The sequence below is a fragment of the Myotis davidii genome, unplaced genomic scaffold (assembly GCF_000327345.1).
Source record: "Myotis davidii unplaced genomic scaffold, ASM32734v1 scaffold100, whole genome shotgun sequence".
In the NCBI taxonomy this organism is placed as follows: Eukaryota; Metazoa; Chordata; class Mammalia; order Chiroptera; family Vespertilionidae; genus Myotis; species Myotis davidii.
In genome coordinates, this window is record NW_006292691.1 from 942,962 (window position 1) to 970,791 (window position 27,830).

Below are 27,830 nucleotides of genomic sequence, written 5' to 3' on the forward strand. Positions count from 1 at the left end.
ACCTCTCTAGTAGACAATGGCCTTGCAGAATCCTCCGGAACAGCTGTGTAAACTCAGCGTGGGAGGAGGTGAGGTGCTCATATCCTCAATCCTCTCCCAAAGGAATGGACGGAAACAAACAGAACCAGAAACGCCTCTTGGGGTCTCAGGCAGAGACCGGAGCTTGGCCCCTGTCAGGGTCCCTCATAAACCCATGTGGTGCACCTAACAACACAGGCCACTCCCCGAAGTGACTGACACGCCCAGGCCTGTGCAGCAGCCCCATGGAGAGCTGAACACCTGCCAGGAGCCTGCAGCCTGTGGCCCCCAACCTGAGACCCCTCACTGCCTGCCAGGGGCTGGACATGCTGCAGCTGCGCCAGCTGGCCATTCGTCCTCTGCTCTGGACACCTTAGGCCTGACTCCTGAAGGCGCGACAGACCAGCCTCGGAGAAGAGCCCCAGCTCTGGGGTTCTCCTGCCTTGTCCTGGGCAGGGCGTGGGGCTGGAGAGGACAACACGGGGGCATGCTTGGACCAGGGGCTCCCAGGACCTTCAGGGTGTGGAAGGCAAATATGCGGGCTGGTCTTCTGGGATAATGTCCAGAGCGGCGCGTTGGCAGCAAGGCCCTTCAAGGTCTGCTCTGGCCCTCTCCTGCCCAGTGCCTCTGGGCCACTATGGTCCACCACTGTCCACCCGGGCAGCAGAACCCAGAACTGAGTCAAGACCCAGCCATTTGGCCTGAGGCTGCTGGGAGTCATTTACACCTGAGCCCTGGGGCCACCACCCATCCCCCTTCCCCGCCTGGGTGTCGGGTGCCCTGGCTGGGCCAGGATTCAGACACGCCGCCAGGCCAGGTCCAGAGAGCTGGTCCTCGCCCTGACCCGCCGTGGGACTCGAGCCAAGTGCACTGTGAACAAACAAGGGCATTCGAGGCCCCGGGCTCAGTGGCCAATGGGAGGATCTTTCCGGATCTGATTTACACACGCACCAGTAACCAAACTTCGTTCAATTATTTTTTTAGGTAATAGGACAACTTGTTTTTCATTAGCGCTTGTCAAAGCCAGCTGCAGTTGAGTGGAACAGAAAGCCAGTCAGTGTAGCCTGAGGGGTCCCCACAGGCCCAGTTGAGTTTATAGCCCTCAGAGGGTCCCACTGATTCAACACTTATAAAAGCAGCAAAAGCAGTGACTAATTAATGCCCTGCAGCCCCAAGAGTGGGTCTCGGTCACCTGGTCGCCATGAAGTCATAGCAGGCCTCACTCCTCCGAGGCTGTGCCAGGCAGGGGCCTCTGGGCTGCCTCAGAACCGGACCTATGTTCTCCACTGGGAGGGGAAGGCGCGAGCCATGGGCTGGACATCCTCAGACAACAGGGGAAGGTCCGGCATGAGGTGGCGCCCATGCTGGTGGATGCTCAAGCCTCTACCTGGAGCCTTGTCCACTGGCTTGAGACCACAGGGCCATGGGGACCCATGGCGCGTGGAGTGGGGAGAGTGCAGAATGCTCTTTGCTGCTGGCAAGGGTCACTGGCCAGCCAGGGCTCTGCATTCAGCCAGCTCTGGATAGTTTATGGATAAACTGTGGTACATCCAGACAATGGAATATTATTCAGTAAGGAAAAGAAATGCGCTCTCAACCACAAAAAGACAAGAGGAACCTCAAATGCATATTACTGCGTAAAGAAGCCAGCCTGAAATGCTACCTCCTTCATAATTCTAACTACATGGCACTCTGGGAAAGGTAAAACTGTGAGACAGTAAAGAGATCAGTGGATGACAGGGGTTGGGGGGCAGGGGAAGGAAGGAACCTCGTGAGCACAGAGGACTGAGGGCAGTGACATTGCTCTCCATCCATGCTACAATGATGGCCACACGGCATGTACATCTGTCCAAACCCACAGAAAGTACAGCACCCGAGTGACCTGTAGTGTAACGGAACTTCAGTTAATGATGAAGTACCAATGTTGGCTCACCGGTTATAACTAACCTATCACAAGATGTTCATGATGGGGAAACTGTGCGGGGAGAGGGGGAGAAGGGAATCCTCTATGCACTCTGCTCAGTTTTCTGTAAATCTAGAACTGTTCTAAAACAGTCTATTAATTGAAAAACAAAAAACAGAGCGAAAATACTGGGGCCGTGACAGCAAATGAGCAGGTAGGGACAGAGGCAGTTAAAGCATTCTAAGGCTTTAGGCCTTGACGGTGCAAAGATAGGGATTAAATTTAGACTTTCAGGTAACTAAGTATGTACTCACTTGAAAGAAATAGAGTGTATAACTTACTAATTAGGAGGGGGAAATAATGGAAAGAGAAAAACCTCTAAAGAAAGCTAACAGGGACAAAAAGGAAAAAAACAAAGATATGGAAATGAACCCGGACAGCAGCCGAGCTGAATGGACTTGTTATGTAAAGAGACCGAAGATCGGCCTCAGTTTGAAAAGAATCTTGCTCTGTGCTAAGAGCTGCACTGGAGAGAAGGACACAGGCTGAAAAGAGAAGGTCACAAATCCAGACTCTGCAAATATAAGAGAATATTATGACTTTTTTTGGTTGTTTTTTGGCTAATAAATTTGAAAATAGATGAAATGGACAAATTCCCAGGAAAACGTCTGCCACTAAAGCTGCCTTCAGAAGAAATGAAAACCCTGCGTGTCTGACAGTCACCAAAGGCGTTCATCAGTGGTCACGGAGACCCAGAGGCTGGGGGCTCGTGCAGGAGCACTGCCTCTGTCCCGTGAACTCATTCAGAGAAGGGGCCAGCCCTCGATGAGCTCTGTAGTGACAGTAAAACCTGAGCAGAGCCAGGTAAGGCCAGTGCAAGGTGGAAAATTACAGACTGGTCTCATTCACTGACAACCATGTGAAATCCAAAACAAAATATTAGCAAATCATGCCCAGTAACACACTGATATACACAGCATGACTAAGCTGAGTTTACCTTAGGGATGTAAAATTGGTTCAACATTAGCAGTATTAATGCAATTCACCATGTTTACAGATTAAAGAGAAAGAAAATGTGACCTCACAACTGGTAGAGAAAATTCAACATTTGTTAAAATGCAAAATTTAGCCCAGCTGGTATGGCTCAACGGTGTCAACCTATGAACCAGGAGGTTGCTGTTCGATTCCCTGTCAGGGCACATGCCTGGGCTGCAGGCTCGATCCCTAGTAATGGGTGTGCAGGAGGCAGCTGATCAATGATTCTCTCTCATCATTGATTTTCTCTCTCTCTCTCCCTCCCCTTTCCTCTCTGAAATCAATAAAAATGTATTTTAAAAACAAAAACCACAAACAAAACTTCCTAGTGAACTAGAAATAGAAGAGAGCTTGATAAAGGCAGCCACCAAAACCCACCAACCAGACCAACAGCCCACAGTCACACTCACCAGGCCAGGGGGCCTCTCCTGCTGCCCATTGAACCTGCAACCACACACGGCACAGACCCCGGACCACAAGGGAAAGACAGGAGCACGACGCGTGAAGTCACGAGGGCGCCTGTATGCCAGCTGCAGGTTACGCTCAACAAAAACCAACAGCAAGCAGGACAGTGTTGTCCTTGGGAACTGGCAGGCGATGCTCAGATCGCGGGGGTCCGCAGTGGCTCACCTGGAAGAGGATCTGTAAGGCGCCATGGAGGATGCACATCCGCCGTCCAAGGAAGACGAAGAAGGGCACCACCAGCTCCAGGAAGTGGTTGCTGAGGGTCTCGAAGCGGTGGACCCACCATGGGGAGCGGTGCAGGAAGTAGGCCATGGGGTTGGGCACCGGCTGCGTCTGTGGGACAGGAGACCCGTGAGCTACACCCAACGCTGCACCCCACAGGACCCAGCCTGCCTGCACTGCTCTGGTGACTGGGAGCTCAGATGCTGGGGAGTCAGTGGTGAGAGCCCTGAGCAGCCCTGGGCACTAGAGAGCCCCATGCGAGGACAGGGTACCGGGGGAGGGGTAGAACTGTGGGAGCCTGCCTCAGGCGAATGCTCACATGCGGTTTGATTTCTGCTTAAAGGGCAACGAAGGCTGGGGAACAGGGTCCCGGCCCCGAGTGTGTGTTCCTGGGAACACACATGTTGAAAGTGGGTGGGCACAATGCAACCCAGGAGGTTTGTGTGTTGACTCAGCCGTGGTGCGGCCACCCCAGGGCCGACCTGACAGCTCTGTACCTCTGACCACAGCCCTGTGCTCTCCCACCCCCATCTGTAGCTGAGGCTAGGAGCAGGCCATGTGGAAGGCCATGTGGCCATCAGCGTTCAGAGGAGCCAACTGTGCCAACACGGTGTGGGGCTGGGTACATCCCTACCCACGATGGTCTGGGCACGCCTTGCACTGGGCTCATGGCCCCATCACGGAGGCCCCAGGGTGACATTCAGCTGTTGGTGAAGGCACAACCTCACTGTGCACAGGGCCCCTCAGAGCTGACGGGACACCAGCTCTAACATGAGAGGCTCCCTTTCCCGTCTGTGGAGAGTGTGGTGGGACCTGAGGGCGTGGTGAGGTCTACTGTACCCACCTCCCTTCCCCAAGGCCTGGGCCTCCTCACGCTTCCAAACACACACAGGTGCCCTCTCACTCCTGGGGACCTGTGTTCACAGGTACACATCCCACACACCCCGTAGCCACCGTCAGGAAAAGGCTGGGCCCAACAGACAAATGGGCAATACCTGTTGTGCCAACATGGCTCCAATTTTGAAACTTAAAGATGTTCCTGATAATATCAAATGGACTTGACCTTGTCACACATGGTTTAGATCCTGGAGGAAGGAAGTGCAGCTGCCACGGCAGTGCCGCCCCAGCCCCGTGGCCTGGCTGCTCCTGTCCCCTGGTCCTCCAGCCCCGGCCCCTCAGGGACCCCAGCACTGGTGCGTTTGCAGCCTGGCTCCTACCTCGGCCCTGGGCACGCGTCCTCTCAGATTTGCTGTGGACACAAGGAAGTCCCTGGCCTGTTGGTCGCCTACTGTGCGATGGGCACAGGGAGGTGACTGCTGACTATAAGGAGACGCTGGTCAAAGCGCAACAGCCTGTGCGCCCTGAAGCCTGACCCTCAGAGTGGCGGGAACGAATGAGAGGCAGCGGAAGGAAGTCATGAAAATGGTGACGCCCTGGCCGATTGTCCATCCGCAGCTGAGAGGTAGGACGGCAGCTGTGGCAGGGTCGCTGTCCCCTCTGGGAAAGTGTTTTTCTGCTAACGTTTCATTTGGACACGCTTTTGACTTACAGAGAAGTTACAAAAATGGTAAAGAAAATCCCCGAACCTTCAATGTTTCCATTCTACCATCCGCTTCCTCGTCTCCCCACAGGTATGTCTTCTGTGCCATTTGAGAGTCACTGAAACACGACGCCTGGACCCTCAGTACTTCAGTGTGCATTTCCCCAGAGAAGGGCGTTCTCTCCTGTGCACGCAGTGATCACAGCAGGCCTCAGGAACATGCTGCTGTCAGCGGTGGGCCTTACTCCGCGCGTGGCGTCCACCGCAAGGAGAGGCTGCCCTGCCTGTCCCCCATGTACTGGTGCCAGTGTGGACGTGTGAGTTATTTCATCCAGTGGGTTAGTCATGTGTTCTGACGGTCCACACCACTTTCTAAGCATTTTCCTACCTTCTGGCACTAAACATGCTCCAGGATCACCTGAACCCCTCCTTGCCCTGCCCTGGCCACAGCTGTGTCTTCCGGGAGCCGGTCCTTCTGATTGGGCACCGCCGTCTCTGGGCTGCTCAGCAGACCCGAGTCCATGTCAATCTAGCTCATCGATCTCGGCGTTTGACTGTGCTGAGTGGGTGTCTGCAGCCTGGGGAGCATGCAGCAGGCCTCTCCCAGCAACTAAGGCCTGTTCTCACTTGTACATGTGGAGGGAGGGTAAGATGGAGAGGCAGGCCCTCTGGGGGAGGGGAGACACAGGGGAGGGACAGACACGGGGCTGGGGCGGGGGGGAGAGTGTCTGCTCAGAGGCCCACGCTTTCAGATCACAGATGCTCTACATGCCAGGTAGTGTCTAGGCCGCGTGAAACCCCCACGGTCCTAAAGTTGCAGATATTCTGGTGGTTAACAGCAGTTTCACGCAACACCAGAAAAAGCCATCAAAATTAGTTCCAAATGTTTCAGCTTTTTTTTTTTTTTAAACCAGCAGAGCTCTCTCTGGATACAGTACGTGTGTACGCACACGTGTGAATGTGCAAGCCTACCCAAGGTGCCCATGGCCCCTGGACAGGAATGCGTACCAGAGGGACCACAGGTGAGTGTGCTTGTTTGCAGGCGGGGCGGGCTCCCTGCAGGAGCCGTCAGGAGAGGGGACCTGCTGCACAGGCCTGTTCTCTCCGGCAGCACCAGGAAGAGGGCTGGCACGTGGTGACAGAACAACCACTCCTTGTTCCCCAAGTCAGGGTGAGCCCCCTGGTTACATTTCAGGGCTCAGTTTCAGAAAGTGGCCTGGCCATGGACCAACTCTCAGTGGCCACACAGGTAAGGGCAGCGGGCCGCTTGGCCCTGGTTTTGGCAGAGAGACAGTGGATCCTGCTTACTTCGCTGTTGGTAAAAGGCCCTGCTTTTACCAACAGATCCAGCCAGGCAGGGAGAGTGAGTTTTGACAAGATTGCTGTGTCTTGCCCACAGTGAGGGGAGGCTGAAATGGGAGCCCCTCATTCACCCCAGCTTCCCCATGGGCTCCTGTCATCAACACAGCCTCCTCCGCCCACAGCCACCAGATATAGCGAGAAGGTAGAGGCCCAGGGCCCTCTGCACCCCCACTCACCCCACAAGCACAGGAGGGCGTGGTTAAAGCAGGCGGGATGGTATGACTGCATCCATGGCTACGTTAGCATCGTCACTGGCTCCAGGCTGAGCTGGCCCTGACCCACTTATCTGGGTGGAGTGGACACCCCAAGTCCCACCCGTGGGGAGGTGGCCAGCCCAGGTCTCAAGCGGCACAGATGTGGGTCTGAGGACCTTCTCTTCTCACCCCCGTGGGCCCTTGTTGAAAAGGGCACCATGTTCCTAGGCTAGAGAGACTGGACTTTATAAATCCAGTTGGGGACTGGCCTGAGGGCAGGCATCGCCCATCTGAGGGCAGGGAGCTTTGCTGGCTGGGAGATGGGGCCACACACAAGGATGTGGGGGCCTGAGGCGGAGAGTGGCCCCAGCTGCCAGCCAGTAGGGAGACACAGACTTTGAGCAGAAATGTCCCTGACAGTCCTGCTTGTCCCCTGAGTCCTGGAGACGCCCACAGGGCCAGCCATGAGCGCCACCCAGCTCAGTGCTGGGCCCAGAGATGGAGGCCGGAAGTGCACAGGGCCTACCTGTCCATGCTGCCTGTGGGCCTTGTTTTGTCTCTCCTGGGGTTTCTCCTATGCCCAGCCCCCAGCCCCGGCACCCAGGAGGGCCTGATACTCGGGTGAGCTGGAAGGCAAAGGCCCTCTCCCGCTGGTGGCAGGCACAGAGGAGGGCTCGCTGAGCATGGCTCCCTGCTCACTTCGCCTAGCCCTGACTGCCCTCGGGTCCCCGGCATGGAGGCCCCATGTCCCTCACCCTCAGAGCAGTCTGACGAGGGGGGACCAATGAGCACAAAGGACTTGGCACCAGGTGTGAGAAAGGCCAGCGGAGCTTATCTGAGCAGCCACTTGGGGGACCTGCGTCGGGGCCTCCTCACTCGGTGTCCAGCTGGTGAGAACAAACAGCAGAGAAGCATCCGCGAGGGGAATACACCAGTGACGGGGAGAGAACGTGCTTCTGCGTGACCCCCAGAGCAGCCACTGCTGAGCATCCTGAAGCGGTTCCTCTCCAGCGGCCTGGGGCCCCTGCATCCTGGGGGGGTTTCTCAAGGAGCCCGCATGGAAGTTCCACGGGCGCCTCTCCGATGGACAGCCCTGCTACTTGTACGGCCGTATAAAAATGAGAAAAATAAACAGTGCGCTTGTTGCTCGCTCCGAGCTGGGGAAGAAGCCAGACCCTTTACTGAGCGAGGCAGGAGGGGAGGCGCCTGCACACGCCCCGTCTTCGGAGGGAGCAGCAGCAGAAAAGTGGGGCGCCAGTGGCAGAGATCAGGCTTAACGACATCCCCTAAGTGTTTCCAAAAGAAATAAACAGCCTGGGTCTAAAAAGAGTAAATCACTGAGCAGTGCCCACGGCCCAGCAAACAGAACCTGCCACAGCTGAGTGGCTGCATGTCCTCACAGCGCCCGGCGCCCCCTCCGGGCAGCACTCCTCACTCCCACGAAAGCTCCACGGCCCATCCTGTCACTCGGGCAGGGCACCTGGGGCTCCCCAGTTGAGGCTCCAGTGCTTGTCATTTCCTGAACATAAATGCAGGTTCCGTGTGAGCCCGGCCCTCGAGGAGTCGCATCACAGGGACGGACACTTCCCAGGCTGCGTGCGTCACTGTGTCCTCACTGAAGCCCTGGCGGCCTCTGGGTCTGTGCCTCGGGAGCCTGGACGGAGGACTTGAATGATGGCGAAGGGGGCACATCAGGTTTGAACAGGGGAAGGACATGACCCCATTTAATGAGCTGGGGCAGCTGCTGCACGTTCATGTTATTCAGATTTATGTGCCCTTTCTTAGCTCCCACAGGCGAGGTGCTAGGAGAACACGCTCCATGGAAGTGCTGACCGATGGTGCCTGGGCACGGTCAGGGGGCTGGAGGATCAGGCGCTCCCCACTCCTGGGGGTATGGGCTCGATCCTGCAGGTGGGAGCCCCAAGGCGGGCCCTGCGCCCTCAGCCCACATGGGGCTTCACTGCGCCATGTAAATGAGAACAAATACGGTGACTGCGACATTCGCAGTCCCTGACAACATGGAATTCCTTGAAAGGAAGGCTCTATTTTCCCAGAGCCCTGCTCCCTGGGAGCACCACGTGCGGCTCCTTGTGTGGATTTATGACCTGCCAGGAGGCGGGTGTGCGGGCGGGGCCTGCTCTGCGTGCTGACCCCTAAAGACACTGAGCCCTGCTGGTCTGGGCTGCACCGCTGGGAGGGCCCAAGGCCTCCCTTCTCCTGCAAGCCCAGGACAGTTTTATTTCTGTTTGCACTGAGCTGGAAAAAAACGACCATGTCGTAAAATTTGGTTGTAAACCGTGGAAGTGGCGACTGGAGCATCACACCCCATAAAGCATGGAAGGAGTGCCCAGCGCTCCTGTGACGGCCGCTGGCCATGCTCACTTACAGGGCGATGTGTCCCGAGCACAGCCCAGCTCCGCGCAACACCCAAACCCTCGCAACGTTTTACAAGAGGCTCCCCTAAAGAGACAGCTTTAAATAAGGAAACCATGATGAAAATATGAAGAGTGATGAAAACTGTTCAGGGATTTAGAAGGTAACAAATCTTTGGGGAGAACAATGTCACTTCCTGTGGGGGACCAGTGCTCTCCTCTGACACCCCCCTCCGTCCCTCCGTGAGAAGTCCAAGAAGAACAGAAATGTTTTTTTCAGCCAGTTTCCCTTTTAGGGACCGTAAATCATGTGTCTGGGGTTTTAATGAGAAAGGGAACACACCACATGGGATTCTTGTCTGAAGAATGAGCTTCTTAAACCTGCAAGCTCTACTTGTTCCATTTTAACAGAACCCCTGTGGGTCGTACCCCTCCCTCTGACCCAGGACCCCTGTCCCTTGCAGAGCCAGCAGGTGAGGTTTTCCGGGTGGGGTGCCTCCCTCGGACACTGGAGGTGCTGATGTGTGTCTGTATGTTGGTGGCTCCCCCATGGGAGGGGAAGGGGGCATACCATATACCTGTCAGGCGAGGGTCTTAGGAAAAAAAGGTAAGACCTACTATGGGTTCTCACATGCAGCTGGCAGCTGGCCCAATGTTGGGGCTGAAGGCTTCTCCCCACAAGGCACAGCTGATGTGCCCAGTGTCCCCGTTCTGCTCACCTTGTGAACGTGAGCCTCCCCACAGCTGCTTCCCACCTCCCACCAAGGCGATGGGAATGGAAAAAATAATTAGTTATAAATGTGGAGATAAATAGTACACACAGGCCGGGGACAAAGGGAACACTGAAGGAAAGTGGACGATGTGCGTCAGATCATCCATCGTGGTGGCTCCTCAAGAGCTGCCATCCACCAGGCCCCAGTGTACAAACCCACCTGCCTCACGGAAAGCCTGGGTCCCAGGAGATGACAGTGAGCAGCATCCTTAAGGCACGGAAACAACCCTGTTAGCCTCGCGTTCCATTCCTCCGGAAGTCTCTTTCGAAACCAGCGCGGGAAGAAAGCGGGAGGGACTCCTCCCCTGCTCCCCTGCACACTGGAGGTGGAAGAAAGACCCGGGTCACGCCCAGGGCGGAGAAACCTGGGAACAGTCAGCATGTGGCTTACCTTTCTAATTTAACTGAATTCTTTAAAGAGTAAATTGACTATTTACACAAAAATAATAACATGGAACATGGCTTGTATAAAAGTAAACGTATGACAACACTAGCAAAAACACACAGGAGGGAAAAGTGGGAGAACATCACTGTCAGTTCTTTTACCGTTTATGAACTAAGTTGAGTTATCACTTGAAGGCAAGCTGTGATGAATTAGAGATTTATACAATAAACCCGAAAACAGCCACAAAAAGTAAAACAACAAAGAGTTACAGCTAATAAGCCAAGAAGGGAAATAAAAAGGAGTCATAAAAAAATTCAACTAATCCAAAAGAAGTAGGTAAAGACGAAAAAAGACAGAAAGACTGAAACTTAATGATCACATTCAATGTAAATGATCTAAATATGCAATTAAAAGGCAGAATTTGTCAGACTTCATCAAGAAACAAGACCCAACTACATGCTGCCCATAGAAGACACACTTCAAATACAAAGACACATGTAGCTTCAAAGTTAAAGCTTGGAAAAATGCATACCATCCGGACACTCGTCAAAAGGAAACAAGAGTCACTATATGAACATCAGGCAAAGAAACGTCAGAGCAAGTAATACCATCAGGAATACAAGGTCATTTCATAACAGGGTGCGCTCATCAGGAGTTCACACTCTCACACCTATAACAGGCTTCCAAACACACAAAGCAGAAACGGATAGAAGTGCAAGTAGAAATAGACAAATCCACCATCCCCGTCAGAGGTTTTAATCCCCCGTCTTAACACCTGATAGGACAAATAGACAAAAAGCAAGTGAGGATGCGAAAGACCTGAAAAACACTACGGACCAACTGGAATTAATGAACATTATAGAACACAGAACGCACACTCCTTTTTAGGCTCGCATGGAACCTTCACTAAGATAGACCATATTCTGGGCCACAAAACAAGCCTGAATAAATTAAAGATTCAAGTCACATTCTGTATATTCTCTGACAATAAAGGAATTATGTTAGATATCAATTACAGAAAGATGGCTGAAAAATTCTCACATCTGTAAACTCATCTACACACTCTAACTAGCCTTCATGGATTTTACATTCCAGCGTCTAGTATGTCACTCAATTCACAGGACAACCCTGAAGTTGTTATCACTTTAAAGTTAGGGAAACAGACTATGACCAGTTAGGTAACTTGCTCAGGAAGCACCCACTCACAAGTCAGAGTGGGTGCCCCGAGAGGGCAGGAGCACAGCATCCAAACTTGGACCTGGGTTCAAGTTTGGATGCTACCATTCTGGAGCTCTCCGCTCTAACAGCAATGGCCATCGCTGACCCCGAGGCTGCACCCTCACCTTTCATGGTCTTGGCCTTGGTCTGGTGTTCCCAGCTCATGGGCCCCACCAAAACCCCCCTGAGGTCTGTCACCCAGCCAGGCAGGTCCCCCTGCCAGCCCTGACATTACCTAAGCCCAACACCTCTCCCCCTCTCCAGTCCCCAATACACACATAAAACATCCTCTTCTTACAAGATCAATAAAACTGCCAGTGGACAAAGCAAATAAGCCACAACTCCCAACCTACTGGGGGTAACTCAGTCACAGCTTCTAGCAAGTTAACATTTACAGCTTTCACAGTCATGTCAACCTTGATTCAAATTATTTCCAGATTGGTAGGCCCCTGTATCTAAGGGTGCTTGGTGATCCCCGTCCAATTACGGCACAAAACAGCTGGTAGCCCAGGTCCCAGGGTGGCAATCAAAAGTACGACCCACTGGCCTAAGACGCATACAGAAGCCACCGTGCTGGAGAGGGTCTGCAGCGCCGGGGGACGGAGGCTGTGCTGTGCTGTGCAGGGGATCAGCAAGGCAGCCGACTGTGCCCGCTCATGGCTGTGGCCAGTGCTTGGGGACCGTGAAACACACTGGTCACAGGTGGCTGGGCTGGACCAGTGTTCTCAGGTGGATTACTGCAGCTCACCCAGAGGTTGAGTCAGCATTTAGTGAGCAGCCTTCCTTGACAACGCTCATTACCAGGAGGGCAACTGGCCGCCTGGGAGGTGGGGAAGGTGCTGGAAGGGGATCCCACTGGCACTGCTAGCCAGGGCCTGTCCATGGGGCTCAGCCCACAGTGCTCACCCCCAGGAGCACCTTGGCATGGCTGCCAAGGTCTCTGCCACGGGGAAGGAGTGCCTGGTCTGTCCTGGGGTCAGTGTGCTAAGAATGACCACAGCGTGTGGAGGGATGAACAGTGTCCAGGGCCAGGGAGCCACAGCAACCCCGTCCTGAGCTGAGAGATCCTAGGACCAGGCCGTTTCCCACCTTGTCACATGTGAAGACACGACCTAGACAGGCAGTGACCGTCCTGATCTCGAGAAAGAGGAAAAGCTTCTCCCGGAATGGCCAGCAGGAGGCGCCCTCACACTCACGTCACGGAGAGCAGAGTCGCAGGAAGTGTGTCTCAGGCAACTCGCAGGGGTTCAGCGGACCCTCAGGGGTGAGCATCGTGGGCCGCCCATGTGCACCTGGAGGAGTGGCAGGAGGGACCCCACCCAGTCACAAGGTTCCCGTCTAGTTGCACATGAAGGTTCTGCTCCAACAGCTCGGCTCCGGATGGATCCTGGAGGTGCCTGCGAGTCAGCGGTTCCTACCGTGGGCTTGACACGCTAGCTTCAACACTCATCTGCCGTGACACAAGGCCTCTGTTACGTGCTGTGAGGCTGCGGGACTTTCAAACAATAGGAGTGGGGCGTGAATTATATTCCCGGATTACAGGTCAGCTCTGCATGCAGGACTCTGGAGTAAAACAAGTATAAACTTGTTTGGACTCATTCATGAATTCCTGGGGGTCGGGGAGAAACACAGAAAGAAGATCTGCACCGGCTCAAGCACAGAGGGACTCAGAGGGGCTGCAGGCGGGACCCACGTGGGCGGAGGGACCCAGTGAGGTTAGGACACCTCTGACAGCTCAGCGACCTGGACCACATGCTCCTTACCTGTGAATCACCAAGCTGTAAGTGAAGGCAATTTATGCAAGTGATATGTCCAATACAAAGGAATTTAAGGAATAGATTTGTGTAATCAAAGTATATCAAAGTTAAAATGTTCACATTTGATTAATCTGTATTGTGGACACTGAGACAGAAGATACCCACTAAAAAGGGTTCCTGGTGGCTAATGGGGCTGTAATAAAACAAAAAGAACAAGCCATTTCCATGTAGAGGTCTCTCATGCAAACTGCACTTCATGGAGAAACCTGACTGAACTGCCTGCCTGCAGGGTGTATCTGCCATCTGAGCCAGCCCTGTTTTTCAACCAATAGGACTGAGGCTTTCCCTCTCCAATAGCTGTGCGGCTCCGACCAACCAGAGAGGCTCTATCCTGACCAATCAGGACAGTGCCTTTTGGACCAATCAAACTGTGAAGATTTAGAGTCTTCATTTGCATGAGGATAGACCAACCAGGGACCAGGGGTTGGGACTTATGCCTATATAAGCCAGCTCCCCTCTGCCTTTGGGAGTGCAATTCACCTTTCCACCCAAGACGGAAAATTGTGTTTCCTTGGCTGAGCTAAAATACCGAAGATGTCTCTCCAGTGCAGAGTGGAGCACACCAGTGCAGGCCCGAGCAGACTGGTCCCGAATGGGGCAGACCACAGCAGAGGGCGCAGGCCAGTGTAGCATAAAGCAGACCAGTATGGAGCAAAGCTGTCTAGCCAGAGAGGCGCCTGGACCGGGGCGCTCTCACAGCCATGCTGTTTTCACAGCTCTGCTGCATCACACTGAACAAAGTTTCCTTCTTCATCACACCCCAAATTGGAAGTTCCTGTTGGCACGGAATTGGCACCAATGACCCTCAGTTGACATCAGAGAGCAGAGTGGTACACAGAAATGCAAGTTTGCCGCTAAGAGCATTTTCTTGCTGTTCCAAGGGGAATGCTGCATATTTTAAAGGTAATTGGATAAGACATAAAACTGCTAGCAGGTAAGCTGTGTCTGTTTTTCTCCCTTTCCTTTAGCGTCTGACAGCCGAGGTGCGCCTGTGGGCATTTCCTGTGGATGGTTTCACGGGTGTTGGAGCAGAGCCCGTCAGTTTGTGGATGGAGGCTTTCAGAACGTTATTCTGCCCTGGATGTGCTCAGTGACACTGGCTTTGTGCGAGTGCAGGCATGGCCATCACCAGATCTGCAGGCACTGCGCTCAGCGGTGGAGCATCACATGGAGGCTGCCTGCCCCTTGTTGGACTGATGGTTTGCGCTGGAAGACGTTTGCCCTGTGTTGCTTCCGATTCGACTGGCTGAACTCACCAACAACCACCTCTTAGTTACCAGTAGATGGAAGGACAAGGGGCTGAGTAGGCACATGGGACCATTTGGCAGGGTAGGGTCTGTCCTACCCAACAGTGTGCAGCTGGACCTGAGCAGTGAGTCGGATGGCAATGCTGCTCATCTCGCCCCCTGTGCTGCTGAAAGACATCAGGCACAAGTGTCACCAGGCTCCTGCCAAGTGCTCCAGGTCTCTAGACACAAGGGGCAGGGATGGTGTATCCCTGACCCTCACGCCTTGTCCAGCGGATGAGGGTGTAGAAAACTGCACAAGGACCTCGGGCCTCACACAGAAATCCTGTTATGAGGAGATGAGCTCTGCCCAAGAGGCAGGAGGTCAGGGTGTTGGCACATCTCCCACCAGCCCTCCACTCACTGGCTGGGTGTGGGTGAGCGGAGCTCAGTGTCCACTTCGTCGCAGGGTCGGGATGCTGGGGGAATTCACATGCCCGGGCTCAGCTCTGTGCCCTCCTGATGTCCTGACCGTCACCAGGCCTCCCTGTGGTAGCCCCATGCAAAAGGGCATCCCTAGTAACAGCCAAGTTCAAGGTGAAATAGAAATAATGATGAGAGGGGAGAGAAGCCTGAGCTCTTGTCATACTGGGAGCCCCTCCCCGATGCCCAGGCTGCTCCTGACCCCCACTGGCTTGGCAGACTCCCCCAAAGGGTCCCTCTGTGAGGCCTCTGCCAGTGGAGCCATGACAGTGAATGAGGCGCCCTCTCCGTTACCCGGGCCCCACCATTCCCTGGGGCCCTGCTGCCCCTGGCCAGGGACTGGAGGAGTCAGGTCGCAGAGGACAGGCCATGTGACCCACCATCCTTGTCCCAGGGGCACAGATAATGCAAAGGGATGAACTGAATGGCCTGCAGTCAGCACACAGCATGGCCTGGCTCCTAAGGAGACGTCAGTCAGTGTCCTCACTCCAATCCACCATACAAACCGGGTGTTGAAACAAGCTTAGCTGAGGAAAGGCTCTACAGCTACAGAGCGACGGGGTTCAGTCCCTCCAAAGGGTCTGCCTTGGATGCCATGGGCCCGATTCCTCGTGACGGCAGCACTGAGCTCCCAGAGCACTGCTCGGTTCAGCCCTGGATCCCAGGGGATCGTTGGCCATCACATTCCTGGTTCCTGATGAGCCTCAACTTAGCCTGTCCTAGAACGTCGATTCCAAGTGGCCCTGGCCTCACACACACCAATGCCATGCTTGCTGGCAGCCTGTCCCAGGACTTAGTTCACAAGCCAGCGCTATCGTGGCCACATTCCCACTGCCTGCCCCAGTCCCTGGCAGGCCCTGGTGTGTGCCAACTCCATGCCCTTGTGGGGACGCTCACCCATCCCTACCTTCCACTTGCCGCAGCTCCTTCCATTGTCCTAACACAGGAGTCCTAGAGCTGCCTCTATCCTGGCCAGAGAGCTGCAGGCACAGCGAGCACAGGCATTCGCATCCTGGGGACTGACAGGTGCTGCCTGTTTACCGTGCCGATGCCCTTCATGGGGACACACAGCAGGCCAGTGTTGACAAGGTGGCTGACGGGACTGTGGACAGGCCCAGGACAGAGCAGGGGGCCCGTGGCCCAGTCCATGGGGTCCCACGCTCCCTCCTGCCAAGCCGGAATCATTTCATTGCTGGCACTTTTGGAAAGGGCAGCTCTAGGACCAAGGGTGGGCCGCAGGGGTCCTTGAGCAGGAGGGGAGGACATTCCGAGACATGTTAGGTGGTACATGGGCTGATCTCCAGGCCCTAAAGATAAAGCCTGACTTCTTAAATGCAGCACAGAGGATGACCCTGCCTGGGCTGTTTAATCGCTAACACACACACAGGCACAGCAGTGAGGGGGCGGTACCCCAGGACTCAGGTGACATCCAGGACAACACACTTGGGACTGAAAGCCACAGAAGGCATAAGATGGCCTACAAGCCGCCTTTCAGAAGAAGAGCAGATAAAAACCACTCTCCTGTATTTGAGCCACAAGCAACGAACAGGGAACAGGTGACAGCGTTCTATATGATGGGTGGTGCTCTAGGCGTGTCAAGGCTCTCACTGCCAATAAAAGCAACACGAGCCCAACGTGAGAATAGGCACCCGACAGGCATGCACTCTGTGCGAATGAGCCAACAGTACCGAGACGACGAAGGACCCTTCAATGCCAAATGCCCTCGAATTAATTCGTAAGGAATGGTGACCCCAGCCCCCCACCGAACAGGCTAGCAGTCAGCAGAGACAGGGATGTCTGGAGGGGCTCTGACCAGGGCCTGGTCCAGGGATCGGGGACTCTGCCCAAAGCCCTGGGCCAAGGTAGAGAGGGGGTTTGGGGGATCTGAACACAGGACTGGAGCCTGTCCCTGGGGGAGCCGGGACACCCCTGTACCCACATCCACCAAGGCTGGGAGCTCGGTTAGTGCAGAAAGAGCGAGCTCAGCCTCTAGGAGGGAGGGAGCCCAGCCTGACACCCAGGGTCTGGGAAGGCTGTGGACAGCAGCAGAGGGACTTGCTGCTCCAAACCAGAATGAACAACCAGGCCCAGGATCACAGTGGCCAGACGCCCGACTCTGCCAGCCTCAGCAAGTGGGACCCTCTGCCCCAAGAGAAGGGAAGCAGAGAGGGCTCCCACACGAGCTGGAGTCTGCGCCATCACATCACATCACGGGTCACCGCTGCTCACCTCGTAGTGGAAGTCCATGCAGGTGAGGTCTCGCCAGCACTGGTCCCCCCGGATCTTGATCAGGCCCTGCCAAGGCAAGAAGGAGAAAGAGCAGCGTGAGCCACCTCCCCGGAACGGCGAGGAGCCCTCGGATGGGGAGTGCCCGCCGGGGAAGAGCCCGCGCTGAGAGGAACATATGCCGGTACCCCTGAAGGGATGTGAGGGTAAGACTTAAAGGAAGTTTCACAAAGGCTTCAATGACGAAAAGTCAGCAACTGCTACAGGGAAAAGAAACACTGCTTCCTTGTTATAACCAGCTTCCTTCTGCACTTGCTTTAGAACTCAGTTTTTAGACTGTGAGCATCATCACAGCAATACAACTCTGAGGCTTTAAGATTGGACAACTTTGCAAAGCTGCACACACACACACACACACACACACACACACACCTTACTTATACTTCAATTGATGCCTAGGAGGATGTCAAAGGGACGTCGCACTTGCTACAGTGACACACCACGCAGCAGCTCAGGTGGCTGGACGAAACCTCCACCCGTCTCCTCGAATGGGCACTGCTGTTTCAAGGCGCTCAGGACCTTGCCCGTGCTCAGGCCCGGGTGCCCCCAGGGAGCTGCTTTGCCTCCTGGTCCCCTGGGAAAGTGGCTGCAGGGAGAGGGGACTCTGCTGACCGGCCTGTGGGTGAGCTTCCGGCCGCTGCCAGCCGCCCCGGCACAGCTGGCTGCCCTGCAACCCTGCGCAGCTTCCAGGACGCCATGCGGAGTCCACATCGTGGCTGGACTGCAGTCACCGGGAGGACAGTCAGCTCACATGCCTGTCAGATGCAGTCCCACTTTCTCCACATGACTCCTTCGAAGGTCAGAAACCAACTGTTCCCCTACCAGGAATAAAAACCCTGCTTGAGATGCAGAGATTCAGTTCCAATTTCTGTCTCTTACATAACAGCCAGACTAGAAGGGGAGAGACACTGCACCAATAAAGAAACAACCCTAATGCAGCTCAGTTTTCTAGTGTGTCGGTGGTTTCTGCAGCTAAGACTACCTGAGTTTCATCCATCCATCCACGCACCCACCCAGGTTGTCCGGGATAGTATTCCTCATTAAAGTCAAATGATCATGAACTTTAAAATACATATATTATTATTGATTTCAGAGAGGAAGGGAGAGGGAGAGAGAGATAGAAACATCGATGATGAGAGAGAATCATTGATCGACTGCCTTCTGCACGCCCCCCACTGGGGATTGAGACCATAACCCAGGCATGTACCCTGACTGGGAATCGAACCATGACTTCCCAGTTCATAACTTGATGCTCAATCACTGAGCCACACCAGTCAGGCTAATCATGAACTTAAAAAAAAATATTTCTGTATTGATTTCAGAGAGGAAGGGAAGGAGAGAGAGAAACATCAGTGATGAGAATCATTGATCGGCTGCCTCCTGCATGCCCCCTACTGGGGATCAAGCCCACAACCCAGGCTTGTGCCCTGATGGGGAATCCAACCGTGACCTCAACCACTCATAGGTCAACGCTTAACCATTGAGCCACACCAGTTGGGTTGATCATGAACTTTAATCATGTCTGTGAAACACTGTTGCTGCAACAATGAGATTAGGGTTTGACTGAATGGCTAGGGGTGATGGCTAAAACTGGCTGACACATAAAACTAACCTCTGTACCTGAGGAAGACTTTAGGGAAGCTGAGGGCTCTGAGCCAGAGACAAGAGTGTGAGCTGATGGCTCCTCTGGTGGCCATGCAGCCAGCAAGGCAGAATGACTGTTCCGAACGTGGGATGTGTTCAATTCCAGACATGTGGAGCCCACAGGATGGGCTGAGGGATTGGAGCAGGTGTGGGGTGGGGAACAGCCAAGACCTCTGGCCGGGACCCCTGGTGGGCGGCACGAACTCAGCAACACCCTAAGGAGGAAAAACGTGGAGTGACGTGTGGCAGCCACATGGCTTCTACAGTGAAACTGAAAGACAGAGCTCCTCGGTGTGCGTGGGCTGGACTGATTCACCTGGGTGCATCTAACCGTGGTTTACAATGCACACCACAGGGACTGCAGTACTCAGCTCTCCCAGCTCCACTGAGACCCAAAGGCTACTCTGAAGTTGGTTCTGGAGGAGCCACTTCTGCTTCCGCAGCCACCTCGCTGGGACTTCACACCTCACTGGGCGGAGCCCGCCCGGCCCGCAGCCACCGGCTGCTCCCAACGCCACCAGCTGTGGCACCTTCGTGGAGCTGTGCTCCAAGGATTAAGACTTCCGAATGCATCACTTTGAAAAGCAGAGTCACATCTTTCTGGAAACTGGGTTTGCTTAGATCACAAAGTGCCAGAGACACCTCGTTTGAATTTGACCACACACAGTTACGTTGTGTGAAAACAGATCCAGATCTGAGCGAGCCCGTCTGCCTATGGGAGAGCTGCTGCTTTCTGATGAAACGCACCCCTTGTTCCATGGAAAACCTCAGCCGCGGTCACACGAGGCTCCCCGTGAGCACGGCTTCACTCCCCGCATCCTTTCAGAATCTGAAGGTGAATCTTTGGAGATTCAAACCAGCGAAGAAAAAAAACAAAATAATTAAAATGTCATTCAAACTCTAAGCTGATATGAGACACTTAAAAATCTGAGACATCCTTTCAGGAGCGGAAGGTAATTATATTCCTCCCCATCTACCGACTTCTCCCTACAATGCAGATGTCAGATTTTCCACAGATTTTTTTTCTTCCAGAATAAGTGTCAAAGGAACAAAGCCTTCTTTGAGACGTTTTCAGGCCAAAATTAATTCTGGAAAGAAAAAAAAACCCCACAAAAAACGGCACAGATAGGCCACTAACAAGGAGGACTCAAAGAGAGGAGAGTGACCCACAGATGCCCATACGACCCCCGCTCTCTGCTCGGGGATGGGGGAGCGCCAGGATGCTGGAACATTCCGCAGTGGCTGAGAAAGCCCCAGGCCAGAGATGGCGAACCTTTTGAGCTCGGCGTGTCAGCATTTTGAAAAACCCTAACTTAACTCTGGTGCTGTGTCACATATAGAAATTTTTTGATATTTGCAACCATAGTAAAACAAAGACTTATATTTTTGATATTTATTTTATATATTTAAATGCCATTTAACAAAGAAAAATCAACCAAAACATGAGTTCGCGCGTCACCTCTAGGTTCGCCATCACTGCCCTAGGCCTTACCGGCACTGGTGGGAGGCGGGAGCCTGTGGGGTGCAGATGGGCTCCTCTCTGAAGCTCCAGGGTCTGAGCACACCCATCTTCAGAACTCCCATTTGGAAATGGGAGGTTCCAGGGCCTCACACCATATTTCTGTAAAGCTGCACAAGTGCTGCACACTGGCCGGGGCAGGGGGGTGAGTGAGGGGGTGGGAGGGTGATTTGCAGGCCTGCGGAGAGTGAGGGGAGGCGCCCCCTTTCATCAGGGCACCTGTACCACCCTGGAGAGCTGTCTGCAGGGCCTCGCTTTGACACACACCCGTTTTCTCATCGTCAGTCTCTGTCGGCTCCTTTCCCGTAAGGGAGAAGCTGCGAGGACCCTGGAGCCCTGAGTACTGACGAGTGGTTCACAGTGTGTGTGTGTGTGTGTGCGGGGGCGGGGGGCGGGGCAGGAGCGGGGACAGATCATTGCTCCCACAAGCAGGCGTGGTGTCTGGGGCACTACTCACAGGTGACTGGGAGTTGGGCCAGTGGGGGCCTGGGCACCCTGGTTCTGCCCTGACCTAAGTAGTATGCTGCTTCTCCCCTGTAGGAGCTGAGGAGGGCCCACAGGACCCCATGTGTACCTCTAAGTAGGTGGGGGTACCCCATGTGCTCTGTGAGCAGACAGAGGGGGGCCCATGTCTCAGGCATGTGGTGATGGCTGCATTTGAGGTTCACTTCGCATTTGAAGGGCCCCATTTTTTACTCTCCAGCATCAGTCTTATGGTGTTGATACTTTCTGACCCCCAGATATGATACTGTTTAGAGCCACAAACGGAGCATTGCGCATACAGTAAGTACCAGTCAGTCCGGGACACGGCTTGGACTGAACCCTGTGGTTAGGGAGAGAAACCTCTACAGCCATTTGCTGAGCCTTTGAAAAATGCCGTGGGGCACCTGCCTGTGTCAGACCTGGAAGTGGGGCTGCGTGGAGTGGGTGGAAGGAACGTCACCGGTCCTGGAGGCGTTTAGGACTCGCTTACTTTCTAGACCCCCAGGAATGGCTGTCTTCCTGCAGTGCCTGGTTCCAAGGCAAGTGGCTGGAAATAGAGGCACAAAGAGGGTGCTGAGGAGCCCGGGAGCCTGTGCGAGTGGGGGGTCGGGGGCTGTAGCTGGGGGCCATAGGCCAGACCATTGCAGACATATTTTTCCCAGCAATACTCATGCTGCCCCCGGGCTGGAGTCCGAGGTCTGGCCTCCCGGTGCTCCTGCAGGAAGGAAGAAAGCCCCTTTCTTCAGCTCTGCCCGCACTAATGCAATAAAACCAATTGGGGTAATTGCTCTCCTTGGGGCGAGGGGATCCCAGGACAGGCAGGCTGGCCAAGGAAATGACGACATCCGCTGATTCGGTCTTCATGGGCATGCTGCATTCCGACATTTATTTCATTACATGTAATACGATTTCACTGGCGGCAACATGATTCCCAGAAAGAGCTCCTGACTCCAAACTCTCATTTTTCCTTTAGCGACTTAGCTCCTCGCTTTTCTTCACTAACCTTTCAGTGCCTCCTGGGCCATGCACAAGTGAGGCATGTCAACAGTCACTCTGAGTCCCGGGGCCTCCACGGGTAAGAGCAGAGATCCAAGTGCAAACTCCCTGAACTTCTGCGTTGGAGCCTCCTCTCAGCCCGAGAACATCCTTCTCATCAGACAGATGCCTGAACCTCAGGGTGGGGGTGGGGGCCGGTGGCCAGCCTGAGATCCAGGTGTGGCTTGGACTCTGCAGCAGCGAGCAGCGGAGCCCGAAGCAGACACGGATGAGCGTGCACTCACTGCCACTCCGCCAGCAGGTATCAGAGCCTTCCCCAGCCCCAGCCAAACCTGCGCAGGGCTGACTCCTGATTGCACTCCAACACTGCTCCTGTGAAGAGAATGTCAGCGGTCTGCACAGCTGCCCGCTCTCTGGTGCTGAGGTGCCCAAGGGCTGAGGTGACCACAAGGCTCTCCCAACATTAGCAATGGCTCGCTCGCGCATTATCCCCACGGTGTGCAGAGTTTATGGGCTGTGATCATTATATGTGAAAAGCAAACTCATGATTAAGTCTGAGGGCTGACCTCCAATTTACATGAAAGGATACACACCAATCTTTAAGTGTTCAGTTCTATGTGTTCTGGCCACCGTGTGTAATCAGGTATCTAGTATCTTAAACGGGATACAGGTTTCCATCCCATAGTACAGTCCCTGGGACGCCTCTCCAGGCAATCCCACGCCCCACTCGCCTGAAAGCTGTGCAGCCAGGCCCTGCTCTGTCTGGCTCTGGGCTCTCACACAGACCGACTCGGGCGTCGCTGGGTGCGCGTGGGTCATGCTGCGCATGCTTTGGGGTTCATCTGTGTGTAGCTTCATCAGGACTTGATTCCCTTCTGCAGCCGAGTGTCGTCCCTGGTGTGAGTGCATCGCAGTGTACCCATCCCCCCAGGGGACGTGGGCTTGCGTCCCAGGTCTGGCAGTTATGACGGAGGTTGCCGTGGATGTATGCGGCCTCTGTGTGGACATCGGTCTTCACTTCTCTCGGGCAAATTCCCAGTAGTGGCAGACTGGCTCACAGAGCAGGCACAGTGTCACCTTGTAGGACACTGCCAACTGTTCTTCAAGGTGGTTGTGCCATCTTATACCCCATTAGCGATGAAACCCACTAGGAATTCCAGTCGCCTGCACCTCACCAGCATGGGGCGCTGACAGTGTTTCAGATATGACCCCCTCGGGGGTTAAATGCCGTCTCAGAGCTTTTCATGTACGTCTCTTTTCTTATATCTTCATTTGTGAAGTATGTTTAGGTCCTATGTCCTGTTATTGTGATTTGTATGTTTTTGGTTAGACCTATGCACTGCTAATGCTTTTCCCAGTCTCTGGCTTGCCTATTCATTTTCTTAATGGTGTCTTTTGATTATGGAAAATTTTAATATCGATATTTTTTCTTTAATGCTTAGTGCTGTTTTGTGCCCTGTCCAAGAATTTTTGGTCAACCTCAAAGTAACTATGTTATCTTTGAAAACGGTTATAATTCTGGCGTTTATGTTTGTGAAAAAAAAAAATGCTTCCCTAGCCTCACTGTTTTGACTTAGTGTCTTGGTTGAAAATCAGTTGACTGTATCTTTGTGAATGTGTTTCTGAGATACTCTTTATGATTTCTTCTATGAACTTTAAGGTTTTGCTTTTATATTTAGGTCCATGATGTCTTTCAAACTAGAGTTTAGTATAAATGAAATTGCAGTCAAAGCTCATTTTATTTTTCTATACAGATACCCAATGATTTTAACATTATTTACTAAAAACTGTCTTTTCTTTACCCATGGATTTGATACTTTAATATCAACCAACAATAGAGACTGGGTCTGTTTCTGGACTATTCTCTTCTGCTGATCTGTTTTTTCAGCTTAAATTTTTTGCACTTAGATCAGTTTTAAATTAAGCTATAAAATCAGAGAGTGTAAGTCCTCCAACTTTGTTCTTCTTTCTCAAGATTCTCTGTATTTCCATGTAAATTTTAGAATTGGCGTGTCAATTTCTCCAAAAGGCCCCCTGGGAGTTTGATAGAAACTTCCTTGAGTCTACATATAAATTTGGGTAAAACAGACATGTTAACAACAGTGAGTCTTCTGACCCACGATCATGGTACATCTCTTCATTTATGTAGGTCTTTTAATTCCTATCAGCAATGTTTTGCAGCTTTAGTGTACACATCTTGGACCTCCTTAATCAGATTTATTATGGGGGTATTTGGAGGCTTTTGATGCAACCGTAGACAGTATTCTCAGTGTTTTTATATTCTCAGTTTTATTTTCTAATGATTTCTTAATGGTATAGTACAGTTATTTTCTCATTGACCTTTATCCTGCAACCTTGTGAAATTCATGTATTCATTTTAGTACCTGCCTTTTAGATTCCCCTGGATGTTCCACATACACAATCATATCTATGAGTAACCGTTTCATTTCTTTTTCTTGTCTGACTGCACGGAGACTTCCAGGAGAGTGCTGAAGAGCAGAATGAGGACCAGACATCCGGGCCTGGTTTCTAACCACACGTGAAAGCTTCCTCCTCACCGTGAAGAGCCGTGTGAGCTGAGGCGTCACAGAGGCCTTTGTCAGGCTGAGGAAGTTCTGTCATGAGTGGGTGCTGAATTGTATCATGTGCTTTTTACTGCATTTGAGATGATCAGATACTTCTTCATCTATATTCTGTTACTATAGTGAATTGCATTAATTGGCTTTCAAATGTTAAAACCACCTCACACTCCTGAGATAGAGCATGCCTTTTGATATTGCCGGATCTGATTTGCTGATATTTTGCAGAGGGTTTCTGTGCCTTTGCTCATGAGGGATAGCAGTCTCTACTTTCCTTTTGCTGATGTCCTCATCAGCTTTTGGTATCATTGTTCCGCTGGTCACATAAAACAACTTGGGAAGTGTTCCCTCCTCTGCTATTTTCCAAAGGAGTCTGCGTGTAGGATTGCTATCATTTCCTCCTTAAGCATTTGATAGATTCCACTGGTGACGACACCTGGGCCTGCACTTTTCTTTCTGGAATGGTTTTTGATTACAAATTCAATTTGTTTCACAGGTATGGAGCTGCTTAGATTTCCTGTTTCCTTTTGTCTCAGTTTGGTAAGCTGCATTTGTCCATTTCATCTAAATCGTTGAATTTATTGGCCCAAAGCTTTCATAATATCCCAGGTGACTCCTTATGGCAGGATCTCGGACGCAATTACCAGTTATTTGAGGAAAGTGTTTTCTCACGGTGCCCCTCAATCACAGCCTGGCTGCGCCTCCCGGCTCTGCTGAATTCTGACCTGAAAACTCTAGGTCCTCTGGGCCCGTGTTTTCTGCATTTCAGATATGGCTCTTTTTTTCTTGTGTTAACAAGACAGTAGGACAGTCTGCACACAAGGAGCCTCAGAAGGCCCCCCTGTGGGTGCTGCAGCCAGGTGTGAGCACAGGGCCGCGAGCAGCACAGGTGTTTAGCAGTCACGCCCCTGCTGATAAACGACTAAGGACTTGAAGCCACATGGAAAGCGCATCTTGTCACTGCTTTCTGCAGCCTGTAGGTTATTTGGGGGTCACCGAAATGTTCAGACAGGAACGCTAATCCTCATGTCAGCTTCTGAGAGGCGTCAGAGGCTCTTGTTCATGCCCGAGTTCACCAGGTCCTGACCCTCTGTTCCTCCTTTCATCCTGTGTGGACGAAAAAGGGGTTCTATGGAAAGTAACCTCACAGGGTGATCTGATCATAAATTCTTAACCGAGCAAATCATAGTGGGCAGTCAAGTCCCAGGCATGTAACTTTTTAGTGAAAGGTTTGTCCCTGACTTAAGCAAGCCCTGCCCATTGTTTCTGTGTTTCTAGGTTAACACACCTTTGAGGTGAATATAACCCCCTTCAAACGAGCACACAATCTCTTTAACTGTCCTGTAATTCAATCCCACCTGCTTCCTCCCACCCTCATGCCAGCCTCCCAAGTTTCAAATGCATACAGGGACTGAGAAACTGGAGCATCTGAGATCTTGCTCCCTGGCATAGGTCATCAGCTGGGCTCAAATAAACTCTAATAGAAATTCTCTTAAACATTACTTATGTCAACGGTTGTATTCCTCCACTTCCGCCATATAAAAATGACCTGCTCCAGCATAGCAAATATGCAACTTGCATGAAAACTGCTAATTTTAGCCCAGCCAGCGTGGCTCAGTGGTTGAGCGCCGACCTATGAACCAGGAGGTCATGGTTTGATTACCGGTCAGGGCAAATGCCCGGGTTGCGGGCTCCATCCCCAGTGTGGGGTGTGCAGGAGGCAGCCGATCAATGAGTCTCTCATCATTGATGTTTCTAGCTCTCTCCCTCTTCCTTCCTCTCTGAAATCAATAAAAACATATTAAAAAAAATAAAAACAAAAACAAACCTGCTAATTTTAGCTGTGATTTTGCTCAATAAGAGTTGAGGGTACTAAGTATTTAACTCTTAAAAGGTCTTCAAGCAATAATAAAAATAATGTACTATCAGGAGGAATGTGGAACAAGATGTTGGAAGAACTGTAGAGAGCGCAGGAAACAAAAGCCATGCTGGCACACTGAGTGCGAGCAGGAGCAGCTGTGCTAGAAGGCGCATCCCCAGGAGAGGGATTCATCAGCAATCAGGTTCCCCACACCTACTGTCCTTATTCCCACCACTCTGAAGAGCATTTGGACACCAAAAGTATTTTTTCACTTGCCATTGTTCAAGTTTGCACGTTCTCTGTAAGGTAATGCTCACGCCAAAGCAGGTTCCTACAGGAAGAGAGAGATGGCAGCAAAGAGCCCTGCACATCTGCTGCCGCCAAACCTGACAGCCCTGTACACATGCCCCAGACAGAGGCCAGGCAGAGGGGGCGGAGAGCTGGAAAGAGGGAGGTGCAGAAGAGAGTGGGCTTCGGTTTCTCAATTCTGGGGGTGGGGGTGGGGGTCAAACTGAAACCGCATGGCCTCCCCTTGGTACTATCCAGGTCTGAGAATTCCCAGCAACAAGGGCACTGGCTCAATTCCCAGAATTTTAGCAATTGAGAGCTCTAAACCCTCAGCACACACAGTTCATCAGCCTGTGACAGAGTGACATAATCAAGGACAGCTTTGGCTCCAAAGCCCCGTGTGGAAAACCCATTGTCTGCTCCGCCTGAGAAGCGCAGGGGTCAGGAGCACGGGCTCCAGGCTTCGGTGACAGGTTTCTGACGTGCTCCGGGGTAAAAACTTTGGCCGGAATGAACTCAGTTACACACACATATATTCTGTCTTGACAAAAACTGAGATTGAGGAAAAAGTGAAAACTTTTTTTTAAAGCATAAAGGCAACCTACTGCCTTAAACACAGTGCTTCAGACACTCACGCCATTTCCCATGTCTGTAAGTGAGAGTTCTCCACTCTAATATGACTGAAATCTATGCATTTAGAACAGAAAATTGAGCCCCAAATCTGAGAAACGATCTGAGCGCTCCCAGAAAGTCAGCTAGTGTGCGTCTGCCCTGTTCCAGGGGAAAGGCACAGATGTGAGTCCTAAGCAGACTGTGACTTTGCTCTGAGGAAGGAAGCGGAGAGGGGTCACCTGGGCCCACACAGCCACCCCGCGCTGCCCGCGCAACTTGAGGTAGGAGGACAGGGAGACAAGAGGGCTCCACCTTCTCAGGTGAGGGGCGGGTGGCTCCATGCTGCCCACACCTGGCTTCAGGATGCAAACCCATGGAGCCCCAACTGAGGCTGCCGGGAGCCTATGTTGCTTGAACTGCCGCTTCAATCCAATCATGTCAACAGTGGGTAACCGCCTTGCCTCCATGTGGTGACAGTGTGGGCCATCACGTCACTTACACATCAGTGGGCACCAAAACGAGTAGAGAGGAAACAGGACATGCCCCCCCC

General features: G+C 52.8%; 1 protein-coding gene across 1 annotated transcript in view; it reads right to left on the bottom strand.

Moving 5' to 3' along the window:
- The window catches only part of LMF1 (lipase maturation factor 1), a gene marked incomplete at its 5' end in the record, with an annotated part of 107,934 nt that overhangs the window by 18,009 nt on the left and 62,095 nt on the right, over positions 1-27,830 (bottom strand). Inside the window, 2 exons of the mRNA XM_006766207.2 lie at positions 3,587-3,754; positions 17,242-17,307. Of these exons, the coding sequence (XP_006766270.1) occupies positions 3,587-3,754; positions 17,242-17,307 (234 nt within the window). The remainder of the gene's footprint in view (positions 1-3,586; positions 3,755-17,241; positions 17,308-27,830) is intronic.